Here is a 15159-nt window from a genome sequence, read left to right on the forward strand (position 1 = left end):
GGCCTCCTGATGAGCTGCGCTGCAGGATGAGAATGCTGCAGACACAGCCACCCCTAAAAGTGATCCTCCACAGACAGGCCAGCTAAGCAGGGGTAGGACAGAGGCCACATTCCAGGAAGAGAGAGGGGAGCCAGTCCCACCTGCGGGCAGGCCACTCTGAAACTTCTGCAGCCTTGACAGAGAGAAGTGACAGGGCCCTTCTGTCAGAGCAAAGACAGAGCAAAGCAAATGTGGGAGATTAAGGACTTCTGCAAACTGTCCCTCCGTCTCCCAGGGAGGGTGGAGGCCAACTCCTCTACCCTTGAATTTGGGCTGGCCTTGTGATGTGCTTGACCAATAAGATGTGGCAGAAGTACATCTGGGACTCCAGAGGTCCAATCACAAGAAGCCTCACATCTTCCACACGGGCCTTTTAAAACACTGGCTCTGGGGCCCCTAGGCCACCAGGTTGGAGAAACCACATGTGGATACTCTGGTGGCAATCCCAGCTGAGCCCACACACCTCCACAAGGTGCCAGATGTGTCAGTAAAATCATTTTGGACCCTCCAGAGCAGCCAACTCTGCAGATGAATACCACCGAGTATTCCATTGAAAACATATGGAACAGAAGAACCACCCAGCCAAGCACTGCCCAACTCTGGTGTGCAAAATGAGATATAAAATAGTGGTTGTTTTAAAACTAAATGTTTAATTAATTTGCTACAGGCCAACAAACAACCTTTACAGTGACTGAATGATGGATTAATTGACTTGCTGATTCATTCATTCAATACATATACATTAAAATCTACCCTGAGGCAGGATCTCTTAAAGAAATAGCAGAGACAAATAATTCACTCTCCTGGTCCTCAGGAAGCTTCTAGGCTGGTTCCTTGGTGCCTACCCAGTTTGTGACAGGTCTGCACCTGTGTTTGCCGGCTTTCTTCTCTGGGACCTGCCACTTTCTGGGTTTCACTGTCAACATTCTCTGTCCAGATCCTGCCCCTGTCTTTACTCTCTCTGGGTGAGGATAAGGTTATGTGGGATGTTCTACCTCTAGAACAAGTTTTATTGTGCTCTAAAAGGTCCCCTATATACTGAAATAAACAAGGGGATTAAAATACTACACTACAAAAATAGTTAACACAAAAGAAGGTAGTAATAGAGGAATACAGGAAGAAAAAAGATATAAGACAGAGAATAAATGACAAAACTGTATATGTAAATCTCAACTTATCGATAATTATATTAACATAGATTAAACGCTCCAACCAAAAGCAGATACTGGTAGAAGGGATAACAAAAAACATAATATAACTATATTCTGTTTACAAGAGATTGACTTTAGATTCAAAGACACAAATAGGTTGAAAATAAAAGGATGGAAAAAGATATATAAATAGTAACCAAAATGAGTTAAAATGGCTATACTAAAATCAGACAAAATAAACTTTAAGACATACATTGTTACTAGGGACCGAGAAGGACATTTCATAATGATCAAAGGGACGATCCAACAAGAAGACACAACAATAATAACCATATATGCACTCAACAACAGAACCCCAAAATACATGAAGTGTTTAAATTGACAGAAATGAAGGAAGAAATTTTGAGACAATTAAAGAATAATAATTGGAGGCTGCATGCAGTAGCTCATGCCCATAATTACAGAACTTTGGGAGGCCAAGGTGGAAGGATAACTTTAACACAGGAGTTCAAGATCAGCCTAGGCAACAAAGTGAGACCCCATCTCTACAAAAATTTTAAAAATTAGCTGGGAATGGTGGTACACACCAGTAGTCCCAGCTACTCATGAGGCTGATGGGAAGGATTGCTTGAATCCAGTAGTTTAAGGTTATAGTGATCTATGATTGCACCACTGCACTCCAGCCTGGATGACAGAACAGACCCTTTCTCAAAAAAGCCTATAATTAAATCAAAATAAAAATTAAATGAGAATAATAGTTGGAGACATCAATACCTCACTTTCAATAATAAATAGAGCAGGTAGGCAGACCAACAAGAAAATATAAGACACAAACAAAACTACAACTAGGCCTATCAAACATATACAGAACAGTCCACCCAGCAGCAGAAAACATTATTCTCAAGTGTACATGGAACATTCTCCAGGACAGACTGTATCTCAGTCCCTAAAACAAGTCGCAATAAATTTGAAAGGACTGAAATCACACAAAGTATGTTCTCTGAACAAAACGTACTAAAACTAAAAGTTCCCTAAAAATGTCTAGATGACAGCTCTGATAGGGATATGCCTGGCTGATCCTTGGTCACACCACCACTTTCCAAGCACCCTTGCTTTGTTTTGCCCCAGTTCCCCCATATACACAATGGAGATAATAATACTCCCTACTTCACAGATTGTTGTAGGGCAAGTGCTTACAATAAATAGCCAGTCATCAAGGTTACTATTATAACTCATTATCAATGGAGGGGTGGCAGCAACACCTCACAGTCCATCCCTAGGTGAGGGACATTCATTCATACAATGTTACACTTTCAAGACACCTTTGTTTCCATTATTTGATGTGGTTCATTGCAACCCCACAGGATCATCTGGTGAAAGGGAAAGTTGGTGGTGGTGAAGCCCCAGTACTAGGGCATCTGTTGAGTCCTTAATCCAGAGACTGGCTCACAGGAGGGCAAGCAGGCCAACCTACAGGGAGGTCAAGCAGGCAAACCTACTGGTGAGGGCCAAAGGAGATGGTCAGAGTCACCTAGGTGGCGGATTTTTACACATCTTGAGGTTTGGGAACTGCTGAGCTAGGCAAAAGTGAAGCCTCACAGAAAGTAAAGACAGATGTGAGCATGTTGCGGGCTGTGGGAAGGGGGTTGGAACTTTCCAGACTCCTCCTTTTTTGGGAAGAGACCTCAATTCAATAAAGTTAAGACTCCACAACTTTAAAACATGTGAAGAGACAGCAGCATTAAAGGGATTGAGATAACACATCTTACAAAGGATTGAATTCAAAATCAGCAGCACTGACTATGCAGAGAAGTGGGTAGTAATAGACATGTACTGAAACCCAAGTCACCTGATTCTCAGTTCCATGACTTTCTAAAATCACTTCCCTTCTCAACAGAGAAAGAAGGAACAACAGTGATACAAGTGGCTCTGTGCACATTTATGTACATCAAGGATATAATCCTCACCCCTTCTCTAGGAGGTAGGTTTTATAACCCATTTTACAGGTGAGGAAGCTGAAGCACAGAGAGGCATTAGCCACAGGCCAGAGAAGACACAGGTGGTATGTGGTGGAGGGAGCTAAGATTCAGGCTGCTGGCCTGGCCTGGCCTGGCCCAGAGTCTGTGTCCTGCCTCCTGGCCACCATGCTGCCCAAGTTCTCCGTGGGGAGCCTCACCCAGCACAAATACTCCACAGGGAGCCCCAGCCAGCCCAGGGGAAGTGAACATCCCTGCTTGGGCTGCTCCTCCCTCAAGGTGAAAGAGTGGGTGGCCTGGGTGTGGGGAGCCTGAGGTAGAGTCCAGGGGTGTCGCCAGCTCCTCACACTCCATTTAAAGAACTCCCTGTTCCAAGAACTTCCTGTTCCAGGAACTGCTGCAGGCAACCAAGCCGGGCAAGGCCCCTCCCATCTAGAGCCACTCCTCTCTGGTTCCGCTCCTCTATCTCCTTCCCATCTGGACTGGCGGTTGTGGGGGAAAGAGAGGGTGGGGCCGTGTGCCTTCATCCCCAGCCCTGTCCACCCCAGCAGCCTCTGCCCAGGCTCCCAGCACCCAGTTCTGAAGCATCTCCTGAAGCCTCCCTCACCCTGGTACCCATGCCTGCCCCAGGAGCCAGAGATCCTGCCCAGATCTAAGTCCCGTCACTTCCTCCTCTGCTCAACAGCCTCCAGGAACTTCTGTCTCCCTCAAATCAAAGCCGAAGTCCCCAGTGGGCCCACATGGCCCTGCTGACTGTGCGTCAGCCCTTGCCCCTACACCATTTGCCTCCACCCTCCTCTCTCACACTGTCCCCTCACTCTGCCCTATGCACACCGGTCCCCGCTCCCTGCACCTCAACTGCGCTGCCAGGCACACTCCCCACTCAGGGCACCCTAAGACGGCGATCCAGTTGTCACTGTCCCCATAGCAGAGATGAAAAAACTGAGGCTCAGAGAGGTGCATTTCACATGATAAGGGGGAAGACAGTACAAGCAGATCCCAAAGCTGGGACCCTCCCTTGAGTCCTGTCTCCAGGTTTTCCCAGGCTACCACCCCAGGACCCATTGGACCCTGCAGCCCATCCGTGAATGTCATCCACACACGTGCCTGTCCCCGGAAGAGTCCCTAGAGGCTGTCTCCCATCACTACCAGACACATGCCGAGGACTTCTTTCCTGAGCACTGAGGCCATCCAGGAAGCAGAGGATCCCACCCCGCACCTCATCCTCGAAGGGCCAGCACTCCAGGCAGCTACAAATGACTTGCAAGGACCCTCCCGCCCTGCCGGTCCCAGGACACCCTCTGTGCAGGCCCTGTCTTCTGCCCTTAGCAAGCGGTGCTCCTGCGGTTCCCATGGAGGGGGCGGGGCCAGGCCCGTTGCTCTTCACGAAAGTGGTATGCAGAGAAAGGACATCCAAACCACCACAGGCGCTTCCAGCAAAAGCTGGGGCAAAGCCAGAAGAGGGGGCACCCATCCAAACCCTCCTGTGCAACCACGTGTCCCACATGTGTCCTGCATGAATGAAGACGTGAACAGCAGCTTTCTGCAAGCTCAGCAAGTACTCACCTAAGCAGCGTGGGGAAGTCAGACCAACTCACAGAGGAACACTGGGCACTGGCTGCTGGGTGCTACACGGCTTAGAGCGCCCTCCCCGAGCACACTGGCACCACTGCCCATAGCAGCCCTGCCAGCTGGGTGCAACCACTGTCAGCTGCTTTGCAGAGAAGGGACTTGGGCTGTCTCCAGGTGGTGCCAGAGCTATGTTCGTTCTGACTCCTGAAGCCAAAAAAGTCTGGGGAGGGGACCATATCACATTTGGAAACGGCCCCGATGTGTCCAAAACATCTACACCGTGCAGTGAACAGCTCTGAAGTAGCCCGGCGTGGGGTGAACTGCACAGGCCCTGGAGGCAGACAGACCTGGGTGTGAGTCCCACCGCTGCCACCAGGTGACCGTGGGTAACCACTTAACTTCTTTGAGTCTCAGGTTTCATATCTGCAAGATAGGATGAGGACAGTTCACACTTGTCACAGGGTTAGAGCATCAACAGAGACACGGAGAAGAATGTGCCCAGCACGCAGCACCTAGAACGGCCTCGGTTATTGCTGTGGCCTCATTGCAATCAACATATTCTAAGTTCAGGTGCAGAACCACAGGCTCCGACCCATGCCTTTGTGGATCTTGCCTCCTCCGAGAGGGAAAGCCGAACACTTCAAAATCAGGACTCAAGCTAGGGCCAGCTTGGAAGGCAGGGGCCAGTCTTGTCCACCAGCCCCCTCAGGAATGATATCTAGGTTCTAAGCAAGCCAAGTGCCCTGGGCTGGTCTGTGCCTGTCTGCCAGGCACCTGGCCCAGTTGCCTCAACCTGTTACCACCAACGACAGCACGGCCAGCCCCTCACACACTCCATGTGCAGACATACCACGCATGCTGCTCCCCCTGCCTTGACACCATCCTCCTCCTCTCTCCTACTCTTCAAGTCCCAGCTCAAATGTACCTCCTCCAGGAAGCCTGTTGACAGCCATGGGTGGTCATTCACTTCCTACTCTGGGGCTGCATACCACTTGGCCCCCTTCCTCCCTGGCCTGATCCCTCTGCAATCTTCCACGGACAAGTCTCTGTCTCCCATTTGCATGATGCTTCCAAGTGGAGGCAGTGGGGGAGCTGCCCTAACCAAGGACAAGAATCCCTCGTGAGCAGCCCAGGAATGGGTATGCGTAGGGGAGGTGGCGGTCCGGTGCAGGCAGTGCGGGGCCCAGCTTCTGGGCCACAGCAGGCGCCCCACCAATGTGAGCTCCCCATTCACAGGGTTCCAGACACCCTCAAGGACAGAGGGGCATGGAACATGGAAATAATTCCAAAACCGTCACTGCAGAACCCAGGGAGGCAGTGATCTGCCCCACACGGCTTTCGACTTTTCTGTATGCTTGAACATTTTCGTAATAAAACACTGAGGGAAAACAATCCTCAAAAGCATTCCCAATGCCCTGCTATTCCTCCCTCTGGACCCACCACCTAATGCTGGCCACAGGCAACTCCCACATCTGATCTCCCTACACGGAAGTGGCCCTCTGCATTTTCATGGGAGAGACAGCAACTCAGACAGGCTGGGGCTATTACTTGGAAAGTCTGAGCAGCAGGGAAGTGGCTGAGGCAGGGCTGGGACTCTGCCAGCCTGCTGCAGGGACAGGGCTAACTGCTTAGGAGCCACCCGTGGGGGCCTGTGGGGTCCCCAGCACAAGGCCAGGGGCTGGAGAGAGGCTGCTGGGAAAGGCAGCAGCCGTTTCCCGAAGAAAACAGAAGCACACAACATTTGCCCTAACTGGCCCAGTGCATCCTGCTGGAATATCCACCCCTCGGAGGGCAGGATTCAAACTCCCATGGCCTTGTTGCCTCAGAGCTTCCGTTCAAGCCACTTGGTTGCAGCCCGGCCCAGGTCTGCCCTGGCAGGGGCAGCACACTGGAGATCCCCCTGACCTGGGGCTGCCTCCCCACACCACCCATAGCCTCCACTCCATTTCCGTTAGGTCAGTTCCTTCTTCCGTATTCGTTTTGCCGAACACCTGGCTGGCCTGTGTGGTTTTTTCTGAGGCTCTGTGGCAATTATACGGATGACACCTGACAAACTCAGAATAGTGCACTTTCCAAGTTAGGCAAAGCGTCACTCCTTATTAAAAAAACAGAAAACAAGACACAAAAGACTGGATCAGCTGTCAAAACAATGTCACAGACAAAACAGCTGACAAACAGCAACCCAGTTGGCAAAAAACGCTGATGTCCCCAAATGCCTGACTCTGGGCCCCTTCAACGTGACTGACCCTTCACACTCCCCGCATTAGGGCAAAGCCTCCTAATCTCTGCCAGGTGCAGCAAGCCTGAGTCCAGAAAGGGGAGGCGAAAACCTAAAGTCAAAACAAGTAGGTCCCGACTTTATTTCACACACAGTGCCACTCGCTGTCTTCCTCAGCCCGGGCTGGATAAAGAAGCATCTCATGGTTTATTTTTCAGGTTGTAAAATAATAATTTCCCCAGTCTGTCAGATGGCTGGGAGAGCTTCAGAGACACACTCCCTCGTCTTTCTGTGGACTCTACCATCTGCTGGAAAATGAGAATTGCTGTCCCCATTCCCTTGGAGTTGAACACATTTTATCTCACCAGGACAAGTCTCCCAGAGTATGCTACAGCTCATTCCTGACTTGGGGACATCCTCCCCAGCACTGGACACAGGCTTTATCTTGGCCGGGAGAACAAGAACATTATTGATCCAAAACACGACACAGTATCTCTCTCCGCCCTGCCACCCTTTCTGCCAACTCAGAGATCAGAAAAGAGCCCTCTCGGCCTCACTCAGTCTCTCCACAGCCCTCGCCTCTTTGCTAAGAGGGGACAGGAAATCCACCCTAAGTGCCCTCAGTCCCCCAGCCCCTGGCCCAGCATTGGTGCTTCTTGGCTACTTGGAAGAACACATATATCAAAGCTTGGTGGGCTCCTGGCAGGACCCTCCTGAGGGTGGCTTTCTGTGTCATCAGTCTGCTGCCCATCAGGACAAACCAGTCTCTGCTTGCCGCCCCCTCATCAGTGGCCACCCCTGAGCTTGCTCTGAACTGACAGGCCGTCATACAGCTAATGTCACCATGAACCCGTGAAGAATACTGGTTTTGGTAAATCAACAGAGCCTGAATGCCACTGAAAACCTCCCCCAGAGTGAGTCACCAACTCAGAGTGTCAGAAAAACATCCTCTCCCAGTGATATGACAGCACTTAAGGGCTGGAGGGGACCAGAAAGCAAGGCAGGCCACTCCACTGGGCCTCCCCACCCCTACCCCTACCCCCACCCGCAACCCCCACCCCCAGCCTCCTTAGGCGATGTTTCCTTCTGCCAAGGAACTTCGGAAGATCAAAGGCTGGAAGGGATCATCTCATTAAATCCTTGCCCCCTCTGCACTGCCACCCCATGTGACACCGGGAGCCCTGCCTTGGTGACAAGATTGCACATGGCAGGGCGGAAACCTTCCATCTGGGCTTTCTCCAGCAAGAGAGGCCAGGAGTCACCCAGGATCCTGGGAGATGGTATGGCCACTGGACACAGGTGGTGGGTGGATAAGAGCAGTGTGGTGGTGGCTCATGCCTGTAATCCCAGCACTTTGGGAGGCTGAGGCAGTTGGACCACGAGGTCAGGAGTTCGAGACCAGCCTGGTCAACATGGTGAAACCTGTCTCCAGTAAAAATACAAAAATTAGCAGGGTGTGATGGAGCACACCTGTAATCCCAGCTACTCAGGAGGCTGAGGCAGGAGAATTGCTTAAACCTGGGAGGTGGAGGGTGCAGTGAGCCAAGATTGCACCACTTCACTCAAGCTTTGGGCAACGGAGCATTACTCTGTCTCAGGGAGAAAAAAAAAAGAAAGAAAAAAAAAGCAGGGAGCCAAGCCAAACCATCTGAATCCAAATCCTGGTTCCACCCATTAGCCAGATGGGAGAGCTTGGGCAAGGCCATGATTTCTGAGCCTCAGGTTCCACATCTGTAAAATGGGAGCAGCAGTTGCACCTGCCTCATAAGAATAATGAGACAAGGAGATGAGCTGACCAAGGCATAGACCATGAGCAGGGCAGGCACACAGGAAGCCCCAGGTGGATGCGGCCATCGGCCCCACCCTGCTCCCAGGGATTTGGATCTGGGTGGTTGTTAATCCCAGCTATTCCTGCTAAAGTTCACCTGACTTTCTAAAGGAAAATGCAATGGCCTTAATCAATTCTTCCAGCTTCATCCACTCAACAAATCTCTACTGAGCACCTATTATGCATCTGAACCTCTAGTGAGCGGAGAGCAATACCAGAAACAGATCACTAACAGTAGCCAACCAGACACTGGATATGAATTCTGATTCATACCCAGAAAAGAAGCATAACCAAATAATCAAAGTAACCACAGGCATCTCGTCACTGTATTTGTCCCTGTTATCACCCTGTTTTTCCCAGAGCTGAGAAACTCACGGTGGTATTTTTCAGGGGGTGTCCCAGCATGAAAGAGCACTCTCTGAGAAAGAGTTTAAAGGTTTCTGGGCTTGGACACTCCCACACACCAAGTCATCCTGCCCATGGACTGCTTGGGTGGGGCAGTGCCAGGCTAACCGCTGTCCCAGGACGAGGCTGCTCAGTGATCTCTCAATTGCATCTATCCATCCCCCCTCATGTCACTGCACCCTCTGTTTGTGCAGCGGGCTGAGGGCTCCTGACTCAGGCCAGAGAATCTGGAGGCTATGTAGGAGGAGGTCAGCCAAGCCCTCCCTCACAGGGCCTCTGTGTGCAGGCAAGGAGGGGGAAAGGGGAGCCAAGTCCCCCAGCAGGAAGTCAGTCCTGATGCTGTCCCTTGGGAAGCCCATGCTCGACCATTGTACCAGCCCCCACCTGGCCTCAGACAGCCCTTCTCACGGTACCCCATTTCCCTCTCCATCCCCCCTGCACCCGGCTCAAAAGGTCTCACCTCCTGCCTGTGCTCAGTTGGCCCAAAAGAAATGACAAACAGGTGGACAATGGAAGAATCTGACCTATATTAAGCACCTACTGTATACCAGTTTCCTCCATGCCCATCTTTGCAAAAGTATGCAAGGCAGCTATGATCATTCCTATTTTGCGTGCATATCAGAAAACCTGAGGCTAGGAGGGGTAGTGTGACTTGTCCCATGGTCACCAGCTGGGAAGCGCAGGGCTGGGCCTGGAACCCTAGTTTGTCCACCCACGTTACTCTCTCTACACAGAGTTGCTTATTCTCTTCCTCTCCTCTCCATTCTTCCTATCATGTTTCCAAGCACATTGATAATGAGTCTGCATACAGCAGGTGCTTAATAATAGCCCTCAAGGGGATTGGTTACCCCATGTTCCTTAGGCATAAATCACCTTGCTCTGCAGATGGGCAGTGGGACACATCCAATCCATGGTTTGCAGAGCAGCCGCTGAGGACCCAGAACCCCACGCATGTGAGCAGGCCATGTGATGCCCCTGTCTCTGTGAGTCTCCTGTGAGGGGAGGAGGCGCCAGCATTCTCCTTCCCAAAAGGCTGCGAAGTGAATCAGATGCACAAAAATGGTCCCAGCTGCTCCATCTTGAAGGGAACCCACCCACAGCTCCTGCTCACACCAGGGCTCCCCATAGCCTTGCTGTGATGTCCGGGCCCAGCAGCAGCGGGTGTCCTAGGAGCTGGCTAGAGATGCAGACCCCAGACCACCCCAGACCCACCAGCTCAGCATCTGCATTACAGCTAGATTCCCAGGCTCCTGATGTGCACTTTCAAGTTTGGAAGCTGTGCTCAACCTAGACCGTGGGCTGAGGGCTGTGCTGCCACCCTGCTTTCCTTAAAGGTGATGCTCTCTCTCATGGGCCACGGCTGTGTCTCCACTAAGGGGAAGCCAGGTGGACACAGAGCCAGGGGCTTCTGAAACAAAATCCCAGCCTTCCCATCCTGGCTCCCCCGGCCAAGGCAGCTGCCTGGATGCAACCCAGGGGATGCCCCACTGCAGGACAGACATGCTGCCTCTCAGCATCCTCCTGTCCCCCATGTGGTCACCAGGGGTGATGCTGAAGGGAAAAAGGAAGCCATTCCCCAGGGTGGTGTGAGGCATGTGCCAACCAACAAGTCACTGTTTCCCATGAAAGCAGGGATTGCCCTGGTGCTGCCTCCCCAAACTGCTAAGGACTTTCCTTGGGCATCCTCAGCTTCTCTTTTGGTCCTCGTGCCGGGGAAAGGACCTGCAGCTGCTGTGGCGGGACTGAAGGGTGAAGGGAGTCTCAGAGACTCTGGAGGGCCGGGAGTGGGGCCCAGAGAGGCAGCGGGCATGGTCTCTGCTTCCTCCCCGTGACACCAGGTAGGAGCTATACACACACTCGCCCCTCCCTCCCCATACACAGAGCGCAAGAGCCTGCCACCCCAGCCTGCCAGGAACAGAGCCATGCGCTCACCCACAGCACGACCCCATCCTCACAATGCTCCTCCTCCAAAGAGTCCCCAGCCCCACCGGCACCGCCCAGAGCCAGCACACCCTCCAGCCTGCGCCACAAGCAGGGCTTGTCCCTGGCCACAGCGGCTGCAGCCCCCCTGGGGTGGGAAACTCAGGTCTCCATGACAGTAATGGGACTCCTAGAAATCAGGAACCACCCTCCATTCTGGGGCCACGGCTAACTCCTCCCCCATTTCCACCCTGGAAAGGCCGCCCCGCAGGAAGACAGTCCTGAAGCCCTGAGCACGGCCACTCCCCCAACCACGCAGTGCTTGCGTCTGACCCAGGCCAAGCCATAGTGTGTGCCCCGCTGGACCAGAAGACGGAAAGGCAGAGGGTACAGCAGCAGAAACCCCGCCCCAGCGGCACCTAAGCCTCCCAGCCCCCTTGCCCTGCCCCAGATGGGCACCCGCAGGTCCACAGGGTGAGGCTGCTCTGGGTTCCGACACCGACACCCATGGGAGGCAAACGACAACCCGGCCGGGCTGTGACCCGGCAGGGACGCTAGAGTCCAGGGCTGCTGGACGGTCCCGCCCCGTACTTCTCCCCATCCCTCACTTAATCCTGGGTCCTAAATAGTCCCGGGTAATCCCAGGGCGAGGCGGTCCAGAATTAACCCCAGCCTTGAAGTAAGAGACGGAGGCGTCCAGATGAGGGCTCTGCGTGTCCCAGACTGGGCACAGCGTAGAGTCCATTCCAGAGACGCCGAGACCCGCAAGCGACCCAGGCCCGCTCCAGAGCTGGATCCGCGCGGGCCGCGACCCCTCCCTACCGGTCCCGGGATCTCCAGGTCAGGAGTTCTAGCCCTGCTGCACAGAGAGACCTAAGTCCGCTCCCCGGACAGACTTCCGCCCGGTACATCCAAGCCCCGGGGGTCGCCCACCCTGAGTCCGCGCTGCAGGGGAGAGCCAGGCCGGCGGGAGCGCTGGGCAGCTCCCTAGAGCCTCTTTCCAGGAAGCCCAGTCCCCACCAGAGCTCCGGGTCTGGGCGGCGATGCCGCCAAAGAATCCCAGGGAGCCGCTAGGGGTCTGGCAGCGGGCGTGGGCGCTCCCGGGACGGCCACCCGCTCTCCCGCACCAGCCCGCCTCCCCGCCAAGCCCCGAGGGAAGCCGCCGGCCCCAAGAAGTTCCCACGCCCCCAACACGCCCGCCGCCCCGGGCCCCACTTACTTGTCGCGGCGGCCGCCGAGCTCCGGGATGGCGCCGAGCAGCTGCGGGCCGGGGCCGGGGCCCGGGTCGGGGCGGCGGGCGCACGCGGCCAGGTGTCGCCGGTGTCGCTCCAGCAGGCCGGCGTTCTCCCGGCTCAGCCGCGCCACTTGGCGCTCCAGCTCCTCGATGCGCCGCCGCCGGCGCGCCAGCAGCTCCTGCTGCGCCGCGACGATCCGGGTCAGCTCCTGCAGGTACTCGGCCGCCTGGCCGGGGGGCTCAGCGGCGCTGGCCATGGCCCCCGCCCGGAGGCCGGCCGCGCCTCAGGCGAGCGGGCGGCGGGGCGGCGGCGGCGGCGCGGCCATGGCTGCGCGGCGGGGACGGCGGCTCGGCGCGGCGCGGGGCTGCCGCGGCCCCGCCTCGGCTCCCGCCTCCGCCGGCGCCGCCCCCGGGGCCCCCGCGCCGCCGCGCTCCGCCGCCCGCTGCCCCGCGGACGCGCCGGGGCGGCAGGGCGCGGAGCTGCGGCTGCCGCGGGCAGGCGAGGAGTTTGCAAAGTGCCGGCCGCGGCGCGGGAAGAGGCGGGGAGGGCGCCGCCTGCTGGGACCGCCCCTGGGTCCCGCGCCCCCGCGCGGGTCGCCCGGGACCGCTCCTTCCGTCCCCGGCCGCCTCGGGCGCCTTAAATCGGAAGCAATTCCGTGAAATACATCTCGAATCCATCAGCGGATGATTTTAGGTAAAGTCTAAGTAGAAAAATAAATAACACACGAGAACGATGGCATTTCTTACTGATCTGAGTCTACTAAAATACTGGGCATGGGCAGGACGCAGTGGCTTTACGTCTGTAATCCCAGCACTTTGGGAGGCTGAGGCGGGAGGATCGTTTCAGCCCAGGAGGTTGAGACCAGCCCGGGCGAAAGAGCGAGACACTGACTCTACAAAAATAACAATAAAATAATAAAATAAAACACTGGGAATGTTTTGTACTTGCAGAAAAGCAAGACGTTTCCCCGGCCGCCGTCCCTTCCCTGTTATAACCAGAAGGTGGCCCTGAAGCCTCCACGGTTCTATTTGCTGTACCGCCAAGGATCAGGCGCCCAATTCCTCTACTCATATTTGCTGAGGGGAACCGACAACCTGTGGAGGGAAGACCCACCTCGGCACTGGCCTTGAGATCTGCAGTAATTTGTTTTACCCCTTGGAGCCTACGTTTCCTCAGCCAAAATAATTTCCATTCATTGTTTTCTTAATCTTTGTTATTTTCATACCCCAAATTTCTTTCGGGCTAAATCCATTTTTCTATCTCCTTGACTTGAGCTGGGTTATTTCTATAGTTCTGTTTTCTAGCAAATGCATTTAAGGCTATAAATTTACCTCTGGGTAAAGCTTTAGCTATGTCTCATATGTTTTTTAAAGCTGCTATTTATATGTGGGTGGTATTGCCTTTGTTACACTGGCTTCACTGACATTTGGTGTTTCATATTCATGTTTGTTGCTATCCCTCCACCCCCACGAGAGGAGACTGCATGGAGAGACCTCTGACCCTCCAGGGTCCTCAGGCATCCTTGGGTGTCATACCTTGGGTGTCGCATGGGCAGGGCCCAGAATGGTAGCGTGGCCATGCACTGGGAGCCTCAAGTTCCCCAAAGACTGTTATATGAGGATGAGGTCATATACACACCATCCTGAAGGAAAACTCAACACACTTTAAACTTGTTCTTGGTTTCTAAGACATGTCCTGTTCTCAGGATTAATGTTATCTTTGTAAATCCTATAATTACCTTTTGAAGAACACCATTAGATACCATCCTTTTTATTTATTATTATTTTTTTGAGACAGAGTTTCACTCTTGTTGCCCAGGCTGGAGTGCAATGTCGTGATCTCTGCTCACCGCAATTTCTGCTTCCCAGGTTCAAGCGATTCTCCTGCCTCAGCCTCCCAAATAGCTAGGATTACAGGCATGTGCCTCCACACCTGGCTACTTTTGTATTTTTGTTAGAGATGAGGGTTTCTTCATATCGGTCAGGCTGGTCTTGAACTCCTGACCTCAGGTAATCTGCCCACCTTACCTCCCAAAGTGCTGAGATTACAGGTGTGAGCAACTGCGCTGGCTGATACCATTCTATTTGTATATGTACAAATCATGTATCATTTTGGTTTATAAATTTAAAATATACCGACATCTTTACAAAGCTGTTCTAATATTTCCTTATTTTATAATATCTGAGGAACTTCCCAAAAAAGGGATCCATGTAGCCCAGGCTTCTCATGACCTTATGGGAGGCCTGATCCCGCGGTTGCACATGGGTCTCTGGCAGTGTTTGGGGCTGGAGGGAAGGCAACTCTAAACCCTGGCACCTGTCGGTAAGGATCGTGGCTGATAGATGGAGCTGCAGGAGTGGGGAAGGAGCAGCCGGGTTCCCCTTTTATGCCCAACACCAATGCGGTGCCCCCAGACACACCCTCCCAGTTGTTCCCGATTGAAGCTGACTCCATGTCTCCATCTCTGCACTGCCTCCTTGCTCCTTGAGGCAGGTTCACCTCACCACTCAGCAGACAGAGCACCCAATATGTACCAGGCCTGTGTGACACCAGACACCCTAAGGGAAGAAGCCTCAGCCCTGCCTCTCAGGAGCTTCCAGGTCTGGCCAGGGAAGAAGATTGGCAACAGGCCGACAAGGTGCTCTTCGAGCCTCCAGGCAGTGGCACTCCACCGGAGGAGGACTGGGCAGGGCCCTGTCCTCCTGGACCTGCCACTCCCCAGACCCTCAGGCAAGCAGAGGTGCTCAGGGCATAGCTGGTGAACACCAGCAGTGGCCTGCCTGGCCCACTCCTCCTTGCTCCTTCTGCCTGGGCT

The 15159-nt window shown here is 53.9% G+C and overlaps 1 protein-coding gene across 5 annotated transcripts in view; it reads right to left on the reverse strand.

Annotated features, from left to right (window-relative positions):
• Positions 1–12863, reverse strand: part of IQSEC1 (IQ motif and Sec7 domain ArfGEF 1) — a 374166-nt gene extending 361303 nt beyond the window's left edge. For all 5 annotated transcript variants that reach the window (XM_035273700.3, XM_078351685.1, XM_078351687.1 and 2 more), the window contains exon 1: positions 12329–12863. In XM_035273700.3, the coding sequence (XP_035129591.1) occupies positions 12329–12600 (272 nt within the window). In that variant the 5' untranslated portion in view covers positions 12601–12863. The remainder of the gene's footprint in view (positions 1–12328) is intronic.
• Between the last annotated feature and the right edge of the window lie 2296 nt (positions 12864–15159).

This window comes from Callithrix jacchus, chromosome 15 (assembly GCF_049354715.1).
Source record: "Callithrix jacchus isolate 240 chromosome 15, calJac240_pri, whole genome shotgun sequence".
Taxonomy (NCBI): domain Eukaryota; kingdom Metazoa; phylum Chordata; class Mammalia; order Primates; family Cebidae; genus Callithrix; species Callithrix jacchus.